Raw genomic sequence first — 20,399 nt, 5'->3', positions numbered from 1 at the left:
ACATGCTTATAGCATACGCGTATACAACATACACACACATATACCCCACACCCTCCACACACACATACACACACACACAACCACACGCTTATAGCATACACATACACAACATACACACACACACACCACACGCTCCACACACACACACATACACACACACCACACGCTTATAGCATACACATACACAACATACACACACATATACCCCACACCCTCCACACACACACCACATGCTTATAGCATATGCATACACAACATATGCACACACCACACGCTTATAGCATGCACATACACAACATACACACACAACATGCTTCTAGCATACGCATACACAACATACACACACACACCACACGCTTATAGTATACCATACACAACATACACACATCACACACTTATAGCATACGCATACACAACATACACACACATATACCCCACACCCTCCACACACACACACACACACACACCACACTTATAGCATACCATACACAACATACACACACACACACACACACCACGCTTATAGCATAGCATGCACAACATACACACATGTACACCGCACATGCTCCACACACACATGCCACACTCCACATCCAGTCCACACACACACCACTCACATACACATGCTATACACACACACATCGCACACACTAATGCCACACTTACATATAACATACACACACATATACCCCACACGCTCCACACATACATGTACCACACGTATGTATGCCACACACTCCACATACACATATTCCACACACACTCACACCACACACACACACACCACACACGCTTCTACCATACTTATACACAACATACACACACACATATACCCCACACGCTCCATACACACTCCGCATACACTCCACACACACACCACTCGCATACACTTGCTATACACACACACATCACACACACTAATGCCACACTCACACACAACATACACACACATATACCCCACACACTCCACACATACATGTGCCATACACACTTATACCACACACTCCACATACACATATTCCACACACACTTATACACACTGCTCACAAATACATACATATGCCACAGGTACACGATATATACTATACACACACACCACTTGCACAGATGTGACACGCACATACATCATAACACTAATACCACACTGACATATAACACATACACACACATATACCCCACACACACATATTCCACACACACTTACACCACACTCACACACTGCTCACAAAGACACACATACACCACAGATAAACCACATACACTGTACACACGCACCATTTGCACATACATGACATACACACATACATCACACACACTTATACCACACTCACACACAACATATACACACATACACTCCACACACACACCACCCACACACACATACCATACTCATACACCACATATGCACACACACTCCACACATGCACACACACGTATTACACTTATACCACACTCACACACTGCTCGCAAATACACCTACACCACACACACACACACCACATGCACACACACACACCTGCCCTCCAGGTGACCCATCACCAGAGCAGCACCTTCTGGGGTCCAGGCAGCTTTAGGGAAGGAGCACTCCTGAGAAGTCATCAATCCTGAGCAGGAAGAGCAAGGGCACTCCAGCTGCTCTGGTTCAGGGAGCTGTCGCCCTCAGGAGGCAGCTGGAACAGTCTCTGGAAGCTTCTCACACAACAAACAGCAGTTTCAGGCACTGCGTGCTCCGGGGGCTCATCAGTCTTCCTACTGCTTTCCTCCCAGCCTTGGGCTGGCTCCAGGGACTCCAGAATCCCTCAGGGAAGCCCAGGACCTCCTGGGTCTCAGCCCAGCAGATCGGGCTTGCAGAGCAGTAGCCTGCCTCCCAGAGGGGACCGGCAATGGCCAAAGGCCACTGGGGGTCACTGTGGGAAGTGGTAGGCCTGGGTGACCAGGGGCCTGTGGAGTGCCACACCCCACTTCTCAGCATGGTGACCCAGCTCCCAAACTGGGTTCCATAGCCAGACTTGGTTCTGCCCTGTTTAATCATTTTTGTGCAAAGATGCACAAAGTTATAGAAATTGAATCACATCAGAAAACATATTTAATAACTACTCTCTTATTGAGAATGAAATGTTAACACAGTTGTGTCCCAACCTTGTGAACTGTGGAATTGTCAGGCCTCAAAAGTGACAAGTAACTATCCCCCCAGGACAGATGGGGAACCAGCCACGCTGAGAGACCACACAGTCTCTAGCTCCTGCACCAGAAGCTTGGCTAGGCACCCCAGTTTGGGATGCCAGGCTGGGCTCCTACCAACGTCTGTCCAGCTGCAGCCAGGCTGCTGCTGCCCCTGCCTCCCCAGCCCAACCATGTGGAAGGAGGTCTCTCTCGCTACTTTGATGCCTTTCTCCCGGCCTGACCTTCCTTCCTGCCTTTCTTGCAGCTGATCAAAGAGAAGCTATTAGACCTGCTTGGCAAAGAAGAGGAGGAAGGGAGCCACGATGAGAATGTGGTAAGGGCGGCCGGCAGGGGGTTGCAGGTTGGTTAGTTCCTTGGTGTGTACAAGCCGTGTGAATGCAGATGCCGGTGCCAGGCAGGACAGGAGTGCTCCGTCTCACACCTTTCCATAGCTCGAGACCGTCTGCAGCTCCCAAGTCCAAGGACACTCCAACTGAACCCTGAGCCTCTCTCTGAGACCCATCCTGGAACCCACCTGTAGATTGGATCTGCTCCATGGATGCAGCAGAGACCAGGAGATGCTTCTGCCTGGACCAGCTCAGCTTCTCCCCAGCCAGAAGCCATGCCCCTGTTCTCGTGCCTTGGGAGACCAAGGAGAGGCTCCATGTAGGCCCACTCCCTTATTCCCTAGGTGGCAGAATGTGAGCAGGAATGTCCCTGTTACTCTACCCCATTTGAACAGGACATAGGGTGTGGGGCCCTCTGAAGTAGTGGTGGTGTTTCAGTAGCTAAGTCGTGTCCCACTCTTTGCAACCCCATGGACTGTAGTCCACCAGGCTCCTCTGTCCATGAACTTCTCCGGGCAAGAATACTGGAGTGAGTTGCCATTTCCTTCCCCAAGGGATCGTCCCAACCCAGGGATCAAACCCGAATCTCCTGCTTAGCGGGCAGATTCTTTGAAGTAGGTAGAAGCAATAACACCCATTATAACTGCTGACCATTGTAAGCCTGGTATGTGTCAGGCACTGTGTTATGCGCCTTAAGAGTAACACATAGTTTCAGCCCTAGAGTCACCTGGAGGAAGGGCGTTCTTATCTCCATGTTGTATATGAGGCGGTTGTGGCCCAGAGGCCCAGGTTACACAGCTGGGGAGGCACCCTAGCCTCCTTCCTACTCTGCCTCTCTCCTCAAGTCTAAGAGGCAGCCCCTCTTACACCGTCCACACTCTCCTTCCCAGATTCAGTCTGTTCCTGGACCCTGGTCTCCGCTGAAGGTCGTGGGTATCCCCCACGTCAGCACCCCCGCCCCAAGAGAACACTGCATTCCGTGGCCATTGCTGCCTTAAAATCATAACATCCCAAGTGGATCCCAGCCTCCTCCTCCTCCTATCTGGGCTCCCATTTTTGCTCCAGACACTGTTTCTCTACTCATCTCCCAGGCTAAACATCCCACTTTGATTCTCTTGGGTCCCTGCAGCTTCTGTTTGAACAGAAGACAGCTTCTGTGGAGGGGAGGGCAGTGTGGGTGGAAGGAGCCCCGGGCTCTGAACTCAGCTGACCCGCCTGGATCCCAGGGCCCTTCTTCCCAGCTGTGCACCGAGGGCACATCACCTCCCTCTCTGAGCAGCTGCCAAACCACTGGGACCTCAGGGGGTGCCATCAGATTCAATGAGACCAGGCCCTGGGAAGCAGTGAGCTTCCAGTGACTAGTCTGTAGTAAGCGCTCAGCGAATACAGGCTCCCCTCCCCTCGCCCCACCCTCTCTTCTGCCTTCAGAATGTCTCAGAGACATAGCCTCCTCCTTTGCACCGCTCCCAGCCTCATCCTCATCTAATCTCCCCCGAATTCTTGGCACAGAATTCCGCTCACATCCCTCCCAGCCTCCAGCCCTCTGCAGGGCCAGGAATCACCCAGAAGACTCAAAGCCACCTCAGCCCCACCCTGCTCAGGGACCCGAGATAACCCTTCTCTGAGGCCGGCCTAACCCCAAGGTCCTTTGGGGGCAGCTGGGATCAGGGGTCAGACTCCCAGCTGTCAGAGACCTCCACTGTTTTGCCTCAGCGATCAGGCAGCCCCTCCTGCCCAGGCCAGGCCACAGGTGGCCCCTCCTCCACCCCAGGTGGACTCAACAGAGGTCCAAGGACGAGGACGGGATGGGTCATCCACACCACAAGGTTACACACCACTCAGATGTAGCTTCCAGTGACACAGCAGGGGACCTCTGGAGAGGCCCACAGGATATAAATACGGGATATATTGTACAGCACAGGGAATACAGCTACCACCCTTGGGTTGCTTTGTTCCTTATAGATGTGCTAAGTCACTTAAGTTGTGTCGGACTCACTGAGACCCCACGTGTAGCCTGCCAGGTTCCTCTGTCCATGGGATTCTCCAAGCGAGAATACTGGAGTGGGTTGCCATTTCCTCCTCCAAGGGGATCTTCCCCACCCAGGGGTCAAACCTGTGTCTCTTATGTCTCCTGCATTAGCAGGCAGATTCTTTACCACTGAGCCACCTGGGAAGCCCTTAGAGAGAAGGTCAAACTAGCTGTTAAACCCCATCACCAGGAAGCTTCCTCTGTACTCTGGGGCGTGGGGCGGGGTCGGGGGAGCGCCTAGGTGGACAGTGGAGAGGATTCTGAAGGCAGTGAGCCCCTCACCCCCAGCTTCATGACCGAAGATGGCAACCCAGCACCGGAGGGGTTTGGGGCGGAGGAGCAGTGCCCGGGAGAGCCCACTGTGGGCTGCACGGTTCTCAGGGCCTGGGCTGGGCTGCAGGGACCCTGGGACACATTTTTGCTGAATGAACATCAACAGGCACTTTCCTCTTCCCCGCCAGAGCACTTGTGACACGATGCCAAACCACTCCGAAACCATCAGCCACACTGTGAACGTGCCCCTGCAGACGGCCCTGGGGACCTTGGAGGAGATTGCTTGCTGACGGCCCTCGGACCACCCGGCACCACCACCCCCCACCCCCAAACGGACCTGGCCCGGGACCAGGACAGGGGACCGCAGGCTCAGGTCGGATGGCCCCTGCCCACCGACGGAAAGAAGCAAGAGCCCCCTATGCACACATAGCAAACTCTGCTGAAACCTCGCTCCGGCCATGTCTGGCACGACGCGTCCTCGGGCCCCGCCGCCGCGCGTCCGACCCTCTTAGGAGAAGTGAGTCCCGCCCTGAAACTGTCTGAGAACCGACCCGCCATCACATCTCACTGCCAGATGTACAAAGCACTGCATGCTCCGACCCTCACGGCGCCGCGTCCGCGTCTTTCTCCGTCCGCGACCCTCGCCGTGCGGTTTCCAGCAGCCCTGCAGAGGGACCGGGTTCCAGCGCCGAAGTGCACCACCACGAGGCCGCCCTGGAATCACACCTGCACACTCCAGAGGGAACCCGCAGAGCCCTGGACGCCGTCCGGTCCTCTTGTCGTTCGTGAAGGTTCTTAACCTGCCCACCTACCCCGCCCTCCGCCTCCCCAGGCCGGCCCACAGGGTGCCCGGGGCCGCCCTCCTCCCCTCCCAGGGGCCCGAGACGGAGGTGCGGCGGCCGGGGGACACAGCTGCGGGGCCCACGCCGTCGGCTCTCCCTGTGACACGGATTGTACAGTCTGATTCTGTCTCTTCGCGGTGGGGGGAGCTTTTTGTTTGTTGATTTGTTTGTTTGTTTGTCGGAGATATGTTTCCTTTCGTTTTCTGAATCTGGGTTTTGATGTTCCGAGCTTTGGTTTGGTTTTTCCATTTTCTCTGGCGTTTATTTATTCGTGCTTCCAATCACGGTCATATTAAAAGCTGGTCTTGTGGACATGGCCGAGTCGTCTCTGCCTTTTCCCTGCACTCTTTCTCCCCAAGATGTTAGCAAAGGGCCAGACCTGCCAAGTCAAAACCGACAGATAGACAGACATAGATGATAATAGATAGATGACAAATAGATGGGGAGATAAAATTTATGAAACACTTACCTTTACAAAACATGTACACTCTTATTCTATTCTGTCCTATCCTGCATCAAATACCGTGCTGATTGCAACACGGTAAATGGCTTCACCACGCCCACAAAGACAGGGAGGCAGGACTCGCTGTCCAGACCTGCAAACCCTAGAGGAGGCTTTCACATCGCTTTCCCTGGGTCCTCCTGACCCGGTCAGTGAATTCGGTCTGGACACCTGCCCCAGCCTGGCCTCCCTCCCGCCCTCCTGCCTTTCCCATCCCACTCTACAACCCACCCCGTCTCCCCATCCAACAGACCTGCTTCTGCCTTGCTCCCCATGACTCTAGCATCCTCCTGAGAGGATGTCCATGTGGGAAAGGAGGTGGGAAGATGCCTCTGGTGGGGAGAGAACATGCCCTTTCAAGCCCCTCTGTGGCAAGAGACAGCTTTCTACTGCTCCAGCAGAATGCTTGCCCTCACAGCGCCCTGCTAATTCCACAGGGGCAGCTCCTGTAATCTAATCTTTCACTGCCCCCCAACCACTCCCAACTCAAAGTCACCCCCAAAGTCATGAAGGAAGACCTAAGATGGTTCATACCTCCCTCTTCTTGCACAAGTGCACAGAAAGTGCTGGCTAGACCAGGGGTCTGGTCCCTGCTTTGCTATCCAATCCCTGTCTTTCCCTCTCCTAACACAAGGAAGTGATGGATGAGATCATGCACCTCTCTGGGCTCCGTTCCCTCCACCTGAGGCTGCAAATAATACCTTACCTGTGTCTTCACAGATGCTCTCCAGAGGCCTCTTCAGACTCGAGATGCTAGGACAGCATTACTCCCCCTGCCGGTGGGACAAGGCACACCAGCCACACTGACGCACAAGAAGGACAGGACCTGGCACTCACAGGGCTCCAGGGGGAGCTGGGACAGAGCACAGTCCTTCCACGCATCCTCTCAGCTGGCATTGGCCACGCTGGGGTTTCATTTCCAGAAACAGGATGCAGCCACTGAAAGGGACCTTTTAGATTTCTATCTCTGCTGTAACAAAACAATAAACCTAGTGACTTTAAAACAGTACAAATGTATTATAGTCCAGGAGGCCAGAAGTCAGACGTGGCTGTCACTGGGCTAGAATCTAGGTGTCAGCAGGGCTATCTTCCTTTCGGAGGCTCTAGAGGAGAAGCTATTTCCTCACCTTTTCCAGCTTCTAGTGTCTGCCCACATTCCTTGGCTTGTGGCCTCTTCCTCCTTCTTCAAAGACAGCAATGATGGTTTGAGTCTTTACATTGCAACAATGACCTACTAGTCTCGCCTTCCTCTAACTCAGATCCTCTCCTGCCTGCCTCTTCTTTTGTTCTGTATTTAGGTAACTAGTTTTTTTTTTTAAGTATAATTGCTTCTTTATAATGTGTTAGTTTCTGCTGCACAATGAAGTGAATCAGCTATTTGTATACATATATCTCTTCCCTCCTTAGCCTCCCTCCCACCCATCCCCATCCCACCCCTCTAGGTCATCACAGAACACTAAACTGAGCTTCTTGTATTTCACAGCAACTTCCTACGTTTTACACATGGTAGTGTATGCCTCTTCCATTTTTAAAAGACTCTTTGTATTAGACCCAACCAATATTTCATATGAATCCTCCCATCTCAAGGTTATTAACTGGTCACATCATCCTTGGTGGCTCAACTGGTAGGGAATCTGCCTGCAATGTGGGAGACCTGGGTTTGATCCCTGGGTTGAGAAGATCCCCTGGAGAAGGGAACAGCTACCCACTTCAGTATTCTGGCTTGGAGAATTCCATGGACTATAGTCCATGGGGTCGCCAAGAATTGGACACAAATGAGGGACTTTCACTTACACTTTCAAACCGGACATGGAACAATGGACTATTTCAGAATTGGGAAAGGAGTATGTCAAGGCTGTCACCCTGCTTATTTAACTTACATGCAAGAGTACATCATTTGAAATGCCGGGCTGGATGAAGCACAAGCTAGAATCGAGATTTCTGGGATAAATATTAATAACCTCAGATATGCAGATGACATCACCCTTATGGCAGAAAGTGAAAAGGAACTAAAGAGCCTCTTGGTGAAAGTGAAAGAGAGTGGAAAAGCTGGCTTAAAACTCAACATTCAAAAAACAAAGATCATGGCATCTGGTCCCATCACTTCATGGCAAATAGAAGGGGAAACAGTGGAAACAGTGACAGACTTCATTTTCTTGGGCTCCAAAAGCACTGGAGATGGTGACTGCAGCCATGAAATTAAAACACCTTTGCTCCTTGGACGAAAAGCTATGACCAACCTAGACAGCATTAAAAAGCAGAGACATTACTCTGCCAACAAAGGTACATCTAGTCAAAGCTATGGTTTTTCCAGTAGTCATGTATGGATGTGAGAGTTGGACTATAAAGAAAGCTGAGTGCTAAAGAATTGATGCTTTTGAACTGTGGTGTTGGAGAAGACTCTTGAGAGTCCCTTGGACTGCAAGGAGATCAAACCAGTCAATCCTAAAGGAAATCAGTCCTGAATATTCATTGGAAGGAATGATGCTGAAGCTGAAGCCCCAATACTTTAGCCACCTGAAGTGTGGAAGTCCCTCTCCAAAGAGAAGTTCAGTCCTCACTACATCAGACTGGAAATAGTCCTTCTGGTGCCTGACTATAGGATGTAGAACAGAGTGTCTTCAGACTGCTCCCATCGGGGATGGAAACCACATTAAGTGTCTATTCAGTGAGTTGGGAGTCTGTCGGATGCTTCTGCCTCATTCCAGTTTAATAGTTTCATACATTTTTTTAAAATCTATAACTTGAATTGCAATTTGAACTACTTCATTGGATTTCTGGCTTCCTTTTTAAATTTTTTCAGATCAATCTGGGATGCCGAGTGAAGAATATTCTAACAGGTTTGGATTGCTCCAGGCTTTGGATATGTATGCATCCCTTCTGATTTAAGAATTCTGGCTTTGTTCATCGGGGAGCAGGTCTGTAAACTTTACTTATTTAAAGAAAAGGCAGGATATCCGAGAGAGTAAATCAATAGCCAGCTACCGATTATAATAATTAACTTGCTGTTGAGCAAAGATACAGTCGTAAGCCTAAATTCCTGGGAGTGGTGGTATTTTTTATTATCGTTATTTCAAACAAGTAGTCATGTGTGCGATCATTTCTTTAGGGATGACGTGAAGAGGTCTGGTAGACATAGGAGACTTGGAAAGTGTCACATTTTCTTTTTTTCAATTGTTGGCCACACTCCATGGCATGTGGAACCAGGAAGCAAACCCACACCCCCTGCACGGGAAGGTGGAGTCTTAACCATGGGACTGCCAGGGAGGTCCCAGCGTCACATTTTCAAGAATTGCCCAAATGGTGACACAGTGGCTAGGAGCTTGGTGCAATCATAGGGTCAAACTGCAAGGATGAATTATCAGTGACCTCAAAGGGTCAGACCAACCAATTGACTGGTTGATCAATCAATCAAATAACGGTACATAATCTCAGAAACAGAATCAGCCACAGTTAGGTGAAAGGAGAAAGTATTTGCCAGGGGCTGAGCCTGCTGTTTACACACTGATCTTTTGTTGTTTGGTGCCGAGAGAGCCCAGAGTTCTTTTATTTTCCTCTCCAGCTAGGACCTGTTTTTGTCAAAGTCTTAACCGTGAGCACACCTAATGGCAAAGAATCCACAGAGGGTCTCTAGATAGGTTCTGGTGAGCTGGAAGGGAGAATGGGAGAGCCTGGCCCCACCCGAAGGTGTGGTGGCTTAGTCCTTCAGTTGTGTCTGACTCTTTGCAACCCTGTAGACTGTAGCTCCGGAGAAGGCCATGGCACCCCACTCCAGTACTCTTGCCTGGAAAATCCCATGGACGGAGGAGCCTGGTAGACTGCAGTCCATGGCGTCGCGAAGAGTCAGACATGACTGACGGACTTCACTTTCACTTTTCACTTTCATGCACTGGAGAAGGAAATGGCACCCCAATCCAGTGTTCTTACCTGGAGAATCCCAGGGACGGGAGCCTGGTGGGCTGCCGTCTATGGGGTCGCACAGAGTCGGACCCGACTGAATCGACTTAGCAGCAGCAGCAGCAGACTATAGCTCACCAGGCTCCTCTGTGCGTGGGATCCTCCAGACAAGAATACTGATGTGGGTTGCCATTTCCTTCTCCAGGGATTCGTCCCCACCCAGGGATCAAACCTGGATCTCCTGCATCGCAGGTGGATTCTTTACCAACTGAGCCATCCGGGAAGCCCAAGTGTGATCTTTTAATGATTCCCTCGGGTGAAGCTCAGCTCAGCCAGCCTGAGCCTGGAATGCAAGGAGGAATCTGGGACCTCCTCCTCCACAAGCTCAGAGATTCAGTTCGATTTTGAGAACTAAACTTGGAGCAGAGACAAGCGCCTCCAGAAAGCACCAATGAATGAGCTCCCCTGTTACAGAGAGGCAAGGAATTGACTCCTCTGGGGGTGGGGGAGGTGCCGCCAGCCCTAATCCAGCCACAGCCGGGGCAGACTCCACACTGCACAGAGCGAGCTTCCTGGCACAACTGGGAAGGGAGCAGGCAACCAAAGAAGCGGAAAGAACATGAAGAACAAGGGGTCTCCATTCATTGATTGTCTATTAAGCGCCGGGCACTTGCCCTCAAGACATTTCTCATCTGAGTGGGGATACTGACAAGTAAACAATTCTGAAAGATGGATCTGAGTTTTTGCAGCAGAAGAACGCTAGAGCAGCATATGGGAAGCCCAGGGGGCGGAACGCTGGAGGAGGCACAGCTGTGGGACTGCACGAAGGTCCAGGGGAGTCAAGTAAAGAAAAAAAGGGGGGAAATATCCAAAATGACCACCGAGAGGCTGGTGGACGTGTATGGATGCAGGGCCAGGACACCACACTGAGGTACCACTCTGCATCATGGTTGAAATCCTTTAAGTTTCTTCCTCAGCTTTCCAAATGTCTAGGACTGGATTTCCCAAGCCAAGGGTTGATGTCCTTATCTAATGGCTTTGTCCCTACCCATTTGGGATTCCTAGAGTGTGGAATCATTTTGCACATGCATCTGTGTATTCCTAAGACTGATGGGCTCAGTGTGTTTGAGGCCGCAAGTTGCCTGGAGACCATGAAACAGGTCGGTGGGAATAAGCCTAGCCTGAGAATGAGTAGAAGGGGACGATCTCTTACTAATTCAATTTAACCTTCTGTGAAACCTACACTCACTGGCTTTGCAAGAACAAAGCAATAGTTGGCAAAAGCTTTGGACAGAGTCAAAAGACTGAATTTCTGACCTATTTTTGCTATAAACTGACCATATAAATTTGGACAATTCATTTCACTTCTCTGCCTCAGTTTCCCCCTCTATGAAAGATGAGAAGGACTTCCTGGTGGTCCAGTAGTTAAGACCCCACGCTTCCACTTCAGGGGGTGCAGGCTCAGTCCCTGGTCAGGAACTAAGAGTCCTCATGCCATGCCACGCAGTGCAGCCAAAAAAGTAAAATTTTTAAAATTAAAAGAAAAAAAGTGAGGGGTGGGAAATGGACAGAAAGTCTCTGGTACAGCTCAACTCTAATAGTCTCTGACTCTAAATTGAGAATAGGTGTCAGGTATCCAAGCAAATGTTCCATTTACTTCTCAGAGCCTCTGTTTCCCATCTATGTGACAGAGATGATGGTTCCTAGGTTCCAGGCTGAGGATGAGAATTAAATGAGCTAAGGTGTATATTTTCTATCTTTTCTTCTTTCTTTTTCTTCCCGTAAAACACTAATTTTAGCCTTGTTTGTATTTTGTAAAACGTGAAAGCTATGAACTGTCTCCCCAAGAAAAAAAAGGCACATGATCCAATAGATGTACACAAAATTTTGCATACAATTTTAGAAGGGTTATGGACCCCAAGGAGCCAGATCCTCTAGGAACTCACCCCTGGTCTAGAAAGTGTTAAACTCTCCTCCAAAAGAACTCCAGGGTATCACAAGAGCAACTTTCCTCCCATAAAGGATATTCTGTCCTTTTTCAATTTACAGGAAGAAGGGTAAAAAGATAGATGGGATTTGATCGATTTCCATTTTTTTTTTCTCCCGCAATTTTTTAAATCTTTGGCACCTGCTGCAGCTTGGGTACTAGCAAGTTTTCACAGATGGCAAAATGAATGAATGAGCAGAAAGAGAGGATGAAAGAGAACCTTGGAAATGGGATTTCATCAGATTATCCTGTACGTGTGGAGATCGCAAGGGCCAAGGAGACCTGCATATGCAGAAAGTAACTGCAGCGTCGCTTTGCAAACATCCCTGTGACCTGCTTCTTCAGGAAGGTGACCATCGCATCCACCGCATTCAGGAAATGCGTGGGCATGTTCTCCGGCTGCCGTCGTGTCCCCAGACAGGCACCTTGTTGACATCTCATTTGTTCCCAAGCGAGGCTGTAATAGTGCCTTTTGTTTAAAAAAAAAAAAAAAAAAAGAATAAAACCACCCGGTGCTAATGGCTGTGAGTGATGACTTGGGATGGGGAATTTGGACGCCTCGCCTCCTTAAATCTGCTGTCCACGCTGCCGTGCTTCTGCAGTAGCTCATTTGACTAACTTAGCACCACCGTGGGCCATTTGTCTTCAGTGTAACTCAGACATTGCAGCTTCGTTTCAAAAGGAATTCCATCCAAGTTAAGCCCAAGAGGAAGATACTGGCGGCCACCAAAGAATCCTCAGCTCCACCTGCTTTACGGGGAAGAAGGAGAAGAAACAGCTGGAAAACTTCAAAGCACCAGGTGGGGCCTCTGTCCAGACTTCCTCACCCCTTGAGCATTTTCTGTGAGCTCCCTACGCAGCCAGGCACTGCGCTAGGCACTTTGTTGCTGTTCAGTCGCTCAGTTGTGTCCAACTCTTCGCAACCCCATGGCCTGCAGCACGCCAGGCTTCTCTGTCCTCCACTATCTTCCAGAGTTTGCTCAAATTCATATTCATTGAGTCAATGAAGTCATCCAACCATCTCATCCTGTTGTCCCCTTCTCCTGCTTTCAGTCTTCCCCAGCATCAGGGTCTTCTCCAATGAGTCAACTCTTCGCACCAGGTGGCCAAAGTATTGGAGCTTCAGCTTCAGCATCAGTGCTTCCAAAGAATATTCAGGGTTGACTTCCTTTAGGATTGACTGGTTTGATCTCCTTGCAGAGATCCCCAGTGCTAGCCACTGAGGGGGTTCATATATCAAGAGAATGGGGCTCAGAGTGGAGGCAGACAGAGATGGGCAACAGACCAGCACACAAGAACCTGAGCAGAGAGTCGGGCAGCAGAGATGTACCAGGTACCCATTAAAGAAGAGGCACCAGACTGTCTCCTGAGGAGGAGCAGTTTCTGGCTGAAGCCTCGAAAGGTGGGGGGAAGTTGCCAGGGAGGCAGGTTTGCAGAGGAGATCCCTGAGCAAAGGCTTGGAGGTAGAGGAGAACGTGGAATGTCTGGAGAAGCTTGGGTGCCTGCTGGAGAGAACTGGGCTGTCTCTCTGCTGCGCTCCGTCCACCGTACCTTCCCATCCCGGGAGTCCCGTCCAAGAGCTGGCCCAGCTGTGGAGGCTGGGACACGCTGAGGACAAAGCACAACCTTTGGAGTTCAACAGCCCTGTCGGAATCCTAGCTCCACCAACTGCGTTACCTTGGACAAAAGTCCATTTCCAATAAGTTTCCTGAAACCACACTGGTGCAATGATGAGGTGACCTGTACTTTTTCCCCCTTATTTTTATAAATTGGAATATAGTTGATTTACAGTGTGTTTCAAGTGTACAGCAAAGTGAATCAGGTATACATATACATATATCTGCTTGTTTTAAAGATTCTTTTCCCATATAGGTCTTTACAGAGTATTGAGTAGAGTTCCCCCTGCTGTATGGTAGGTCCTTATTAGTGAACTTTAAAAAATGACAAACGGGACTTGCCTGGTGGTCCAGGGGTTAAGAGTTCACCTTTCAATACAAGGGGTACAAGTTTGATCCCTGGTGGAGGAGCTAAGATTCCACATTCCTTGTGGCCAAAAAGTAAAACAGAAGCAATACTGTAACACATTCAATAAAGACTTTAAAAATGGTCCACATCAAAACAGTCTTTTTAAAATATGAGAGAACTTCACTTAATTCTCCCCCATTTCCCATAGAAATTTCTGCCGCTTTATCCAAAGTCTGTCCCCTTCTGCTCCTTCTTCCAGCACCTTCTCCTCCCCTCTTCCTCTTCCTCAGCAAACAGTGATGAGGGCACTGGTGCAGACTTCCCAAGGAAGCCCTGGTCACCAGACAAGCAGGACATGTGCCCACGAGGCGGGTGGGGGCTTGGCAGCCCCAGACCTCAGGGAAACCAGACTCGAGGTCAGTGTTTCTGGAGCCCCCTTCCCCCACTCTGTGCCCTGTCCTGTACCAGACGCTTCACTGTGCTATATTATGTCACTGATAAATTATTGTAAGATGGCCTTTATTAGCTCCTCTTACCCATGAGGAACTTGCCTATGAGAGGTGGAATGACCTTTCCAAGGCCAGGCAGCCAGGATAAAGGAGAAAACCCCACTCAACCACTTCTTCCCAAACTATGCCAAACTCCCTGCTCCAAGGGAGGTGAGCCAGACTTGGATGAGAAGCAGCCTGAATGGCCCCTATGAGAGATAGAGCACTCCCCATGAGGGCTCAGAAGGGGCCATGGTTCCCTCTAGAGATATGCCTGGAACCTGAAAGCTAGCGCTTACCAATACCATTGAGGTATCAGGGCCCATTCGTTCACTGATTCTACAAACTGAGCTGAGTGTCTACCATTCATTCAAGATGCCTCATTCATATACTCACGAGGTTCACTTGGGAAACTCTGCCAGGGGTGGGCAATAAAGGCACTGATGCATACCCCCCAGTCAGGCCTCCAAGAGTGGAGGCAAACCTCCATCGAAGGTTTTGAAGACCAACTGAACCCCAGCCCATGGAGACAAATGAGGAACTCCTGAGATGCTTCTGGCTCCAACATACCACCTGGAAACACAGTGATAGCTGAGAACCACACTTAGACTGACAGAGGATGAGACGGTTGGATGGCATCATCGACCCAATGGACATGAGTTTGAGCAAACTCAGGGAGATGGTGAAGAACAGGGAAGTCTGGCGTGCTGCAGTCCATGGGGTCCCAAAGAGTCGGACATGACTTAGCAACTGCACAACAACACATGTATTAAACTATACTTTATTAGTTGTTTTGTCTTCCCAGGCCTGGGTCAGGAACCAGGCAACGTCTCCCAAGCTGCCATCCATTCTCTCTGCCCGTCCATCCAGAGAGAATCCTACAGCTCACAGCCATCCACCCAGTCACTGAGGTCTTTGCCCTGGCAGTGATGCCTCCATGCCTCCCTGAGGGTGGAAGATGGGGAAGAGGAGAGAGCAAGTCAGCTGCAGTCTTCAGTCTTTGCCCAGAGAAGAACGGGAAGGAGATGTGGGCACTAAACCGGAAGTGAGGTGAGGAAAGGGGCCAGGCAAGGGGAAGAGAGACAAGCCAGCATGTTAACTAGCCAAGAAGCCCCTAGGGAAAAAAAGATTTTTTTTTTTTAAGGAAGAGAATGACCCGTAACAAGTTATCTGTCTAGCCTGATATTTTATTGATGGAGATACAGAATAATTTGCTCGAGTTCACCCAGGAGTCAGTGGCAAAGGCCTGGGGTCCTGAGGTCCAGAGCCTCAGTCCATTTCTCTCTTCCTACACCATGCTGCTTCTGCAGACAGTGCCACCGTACAGGTGTGCGGCCCTTTATGGTTTACACAGCACTGTCACACCCATCACGCATTAATCTGCCATCCCCCCAGCAGCCCTGTAAGTTAGATTGAGCTGATACTGTGTTCCTTATATTCCAAATGAAAAACTGAAACTAAGATGGAAATTGTCTGCCCACGGCCCACAGCTTGTAAACGATGGAAATGCATCCACATGCCATTCTCCCTGGCTACCAATCTGGGTCTTATTCTTCCTCGCTACCAATGTGGATCTCTTCATTGATGGTAACTATAGTTTATAGGCTCTTTTAGGACCATTACCTTGTTCCAGTGTCATACAAGCATCTTGAGGATGATAAGCAAGATCCTGGGGTCCTGGGGGTCCTACATTCCCAGGGGTTCCAAGTTTGGATAACTAGTGTCCTCTAGAATGTCAGTGTCAAAAAGCCCAATGGCAAAGAGTGCCCTTAAAGGACCTCAGTAGATCTATTAAGTGAGAGGGGTTGACTGGCTTGTTCATCTCTTCCATTAGACTGAGATCCGTAAGGGCCGAGAATTGGGTCTCCACCACCTCTGAAGCCTAGCACCCAGCACAGAGCCTGGCACAGATAAGTTCTCAGGTGCCTGTGTGGAGGGAACAGACAGCACCTTTCTTTCTGCGACCACTGCCCTCTGGGGACACCTCTCAGAGACTTACTCCCAGCATACAAGAGAGTTGTTCTTTGACTTAGCCCTATGGAATCTGTTTCTCCCATCCCAGAGTGGTACCTCCAAGTCCTCGGATTCCTGCCTTAGCCTGCATTCACCCTTCCTGATTTTACAGATGTGCACCCTCTCCTGCTGAGCCTGCCTCACTCCAGATTCAGTTCTCAGGGTGCAAATCAACATGTCTCCAAAGCTGTGGTCAACCTCAAGGCCCACCTTAGACTTTCTCTATGTCTGCAGTCCTTTTCAGCTCCTCCTTTCCCTCACTGGCCACATATCACCTGTCCCTGTTTCTCCTCCGCAGCCCCTCACCCCCATCCCTCTCCTGCCCATCGCCCATACAACTGGGCACGTCCACACCTTCCATCTCTCACTGGACTCCTACCAAGGCTTCCCCACTAGTCCCCCCTGCCTGTAGCCCACCCCACTTCCTTCTACTTTTGCGCTGACATTTGATGCCTTCCCGATGACCTCACCAGCTTTGTCACTCTCGCATCCGCCATGGGTTCTTGTGCTCCAACCACCTGGGGGAATTCTACCTGCCCCACATTCTGTCCCCTGCTGGTCTCCCATCTAGATATGGGAAGAAAGGGAGGTAGGAGGCTCTACAGAGTGAAGCTCCCATCAGAAGAGGCTGGGAAGCTGTAGGGCTGCTGCTCCAGGGGCTCCAAAGATCTAGTTTGATGCCCCAGCAGATGTTCATCCAACTCTCTTGCCCCTGACGATGGCTCCCAAAGGCCATCTTGCGGAAAGGAGGTGAGCAAGGAAGACTGACAGGGGGGTCTCCAGAGAACTCATCATGCTTCAAGCAGGGAACTTTTTTGATCTGTTGTACTAGACAAAGATGTCACAGTTAAGAAACAAAGTTACTAGACCCTGGTCCAACATAGGAAGATCTTGGAAGAGCCAGGCTTGACTCTGTGACCTCCAGTGACTTGTTTATTCCCTAAAACTCAATGTACTGTCTTCAAATACATTGGTGGTGGTGAGCAGATTAGAGTGTGAGGCCATGAAATGATGCCTGGTTTAAGATGGAAAGTAGTGTGAAAGCGGAAGTCGCTCAGTCGTGTCTGACTCTTTGCGACCCCCGTGGACTATACAGTCCATGGAATTCTCCAGGCCAGAATACTGGAGTGGGTAGCCTTTGCCTTCTCCAGGAGATCTTCCCAACCCAGGTTAGCTCCCTGCTGTGGTCCTAGTTGGAGCAGGGGGCTCCAACCCACATTACTTACCAGCTGCCCAGACCCTGGGGTTCTTGAGTTATCTTCATGGCACAGATAACAGTATCCTTGAGGTTGGGATTCAATAAGTCTGGGGTGGGAGGCAGAGAAACACGATGAAGGAGCAGGAGGTGGAGTTGGACATCCAGAGTCTGTCTGTCTGTCATTCTCACTCACACACACACACCCTCCTCCATCCTAGCTCCATCCCTGTCTCTCAAGCCCTCTGGAAGCACAGGTCTTACTCCATCACTTCCCCCATCAGAAGCCATCCCCCATTTCTTCCCACAGCTCTCGGACAGTGTCCCACCTGGGATCCTAAATCAGATTCATGGAGGGCCACTCTCATCACCTGCCCCACCCCACAATCCTTGGTAGACCCAGCAGGCAGCAGGGGTTCCCACTCAGACAAAAAAGCAAGAGGAGCAAATAAGGCCAGAGAGGAGGCCCCAGCCAGCCCCGGGCCCAGGCCCCGCCTACCGGAGCAGTACATCTGGCACAAGTTTGGGACATTAGGGTTGAGGTTTTTGCACCACTTTCGGCTGTTGATCTGGAAGATGCCGCTGTTGGTACTGCCATCGGCTTCATGGTCCACGGCACCTGTGTTGAAGCCGCTTGCGAAGTAAGCAAGACAGATCCCTGCATAGGGTGGAGACACAGGCCTGCGGGTGGGATGACAAAGGCCACCCCAGACCAGAGAGCTCACGGGGTAGACCCTGTGCATCAGCTCCTCCAAGCCTCAACTCCTGTTTCCAGGAGATCAGGGCTGACACCCTCTCACCTCCTTGACAAAGGAATCCACTGAAGCTCAGAGGGGCAAAGTGACTTACTCAAGGTTATACACAGCTACCAAACAGCAGGAGTCCACGGGTCTCCCGACCTCCTTCCTGCCACGTTCCCTCGGTCTCATCGTCCGCACATAGCAAGACCCAAGAAATGCTTGGGGAATGAATGAACAAGAGCTCACTCTTGAGAGGCACGACTGGGAAGGCACAGGTGGGACCGAGAGAAAGGGCTGGAACTAGAGAAGAAATGAGTCCAGGGGTGGTTGTACTTGTTAGTGTCTCGAAACTTCCACCAGCTTGAAAAGCTTGGTCTTCCTTAGATTTGCTCAGCGTGCCCCTGACTTCACTGGCAGTGTCTGATCCTAGTGGCCATGATTCCATTAAAGATAGGAAACCCTTCTTTCCCTGTGGCGCCCAACTTACCAGCAGGAAAGGACATAAGGGAGCAATTCTGCTTGGTCACCTGTCGCCTACCCTTCCAGGTTCCTATGCAATACTGACTCAGCGGACATGAACTTGGGCAAACTCTGGGAGATGGTGAGGGACAGGGAAGCCTGGCGTGCTGCAGTCCATTGGGGTCGCAAAGAGTCAGACTTGACTGGGCGACTCCACAACAACAACAACCCATCGCCTGCCTGCTGGGTATTTACCCCAGTCCTGGGAGTTCTCCACCTGTCAGCGCATAGGATCCTGATTTGAAAAAGGAGAACAGAGGCTCCCAAGGCCACAGCCCTTGAGTGAGGAGGAGGGAGGGGGAGCAGGAGGGAGAGATCGGGGTCCTTACAGTCAGCCAAGCTGTAGCCCCGGTATCCCTCCAAGCCAAAATCCTGAAGCACCCTGGCCAGCTCGCAGCGACTGTAGACCCTGGCCTGGCCGGAGGAGAGCAGGCTGCTGAGGACAGAAGCCAAGGCCAGCAGCACGATCCCGGGCGGGCGGGGCCACCTTCTGGGAGCCCAGCTCCCGGCTTCCATGCGGGCGGGGGGGCACAGAGCCCCCGCCACACTAGCTCAGAGCTAGGCTTTGAGATGGCAGGCCGCTCACAGAAGGCTACCCCTGGAAGAAGAAGGGAAACAGAGCCTGAGTAGATGGGAAAGTGGGGAGGGGGGCTCCCTCACAAGGGGGCAGCCAGCCTGCCACCTTGCCGCCCTGGTGGAGCATCAGCCACACCCCGAAGAGCCCAAGAGGGTTCCCCAAGGTCAGCCCCTTTCCCCTTCAGTTATGCTTTTTTTCCCTTTATTTTTAATTCGAGGATAATTGTTTCAATATTGTGTTGGCCTCTGCCTCGTGTGCCTGCAGCTAAGTCGCTTCAGTCATGTCCATGCAACCCTAATGGACTGTAGCCCACCAGGCCCCTCTGTCCATGGGATTCTCCAGGCAAGAATATTAGAGTGGGTTGCCATTTCCTTCTCCAGGGGATCTTCCTGACCCAGGGATCGAACCTGCGTCTCTTGTGTCTCCTGCAGCGGCAGGTAGGTGGGTTCTTTACCACTAGCGCCACCTGGGAAGCCCGGCTTCTGCCAGACAACAACGTGAATCGGTCATAAATATACATACGTCTCCTCCCTCTTGAACCTCCCCCCACCTCACACCCCATCCCGCCCGCATAGGTCATCCCACAGCACCACTTGCTACACAGCAGGGTCCCACTAGCTGTCTATGTTATTCAATACACATGTTAATGTAAATGTTTCAGTGTTACTCTCTCAATTCGTCCCACCCTCTCCTTCCCCCGCTGTGTCCAAAGTCTGTTCTCTCTGTCTGCATGTCTATTCCTGCCCTGCAAATAGGTTCATCGGTTCCATTTTTCTATAATAAATTCCATATATATGCCTTATTATACAATGCTTGTTTTTCTCTTTCTGACTTACTGCACTCCGTGTGATAGACTCTAGGT

At 50.8% G+C, this 20,399-nt stretch overlaps 2 protein-coding genes across 3 annotated transcripts in view; one reads left to right on the top strand and one right to left on the bottom strand.

Annotated features, from left to right (window-relative positions):
• The window catches only part of ASIC2 (acid sensing ion channel subunit 2), a 1,207,926-nt gene extending 1,201,975 nt beyond the window's left edge, over positions 1-5,951 (top strand). For both annotated transcript variants that reach the window (XM_070390448.1, XM_070390447.1), the window contains exons 9-10: positions 2,429-2,497; positions 5,001-5,951. In XM_070390448.1, the coding sequence (XP_070246549.1) occupies positions 2,429-2,497; positions 5,001-5,102 (171 nt within the window). In that variant the 3' untranslated portion in view covers positions 5,103-5,951. The remainder of the gene's footprint in view (positions 1-2,428; positions 2,498-5,000) is intronic.
• Positions 5,952-15,371: 9,420 nt separating this feature from the next.
• SPACA3 (sperm acrosome associated 3) lies at positions 15,372-19,540 on the bottom strand. The gene is made up of 4 exons (XM_014478527.2): positions 19,290-19,540; positions 18,201-18,359; positions 17,733-17,811; positions 15,372-15,438 (listed from the first exon to the last, which is right to left on the bottom strand). The coding sequence occupies exons 1-4, from the start codon at positions 19,474-19,476 to the stop codon at positions 15,372-15,374; spliced, it is 492 nt and encodes a 163-aa protein (XP_014334013.1). The 5' UTR covers positions 19,477-19,540.
• Between the last annotated feature and the right edge of the window lie 859 nt (positions 19,541-20,399).

This window comes from Bos mutus, chromosome 19, assembly GCF_027580195.1.
Source record: "Bos mutus isolate GX-2022 chromosome 19, NWIPB_WYAK_1.1, whole genome shotgun sequence".
NCBI lineage: Eukaryota > Metazoa > Chordata > Mammalia > Artiodactyla > Bovidae > Bos > Bos mutus.
The sequence above is the reverse complement of the archived record's forward strand: the minus strand, read 5'-3'. Positions and strand labels throughout refer to the sequence as shown.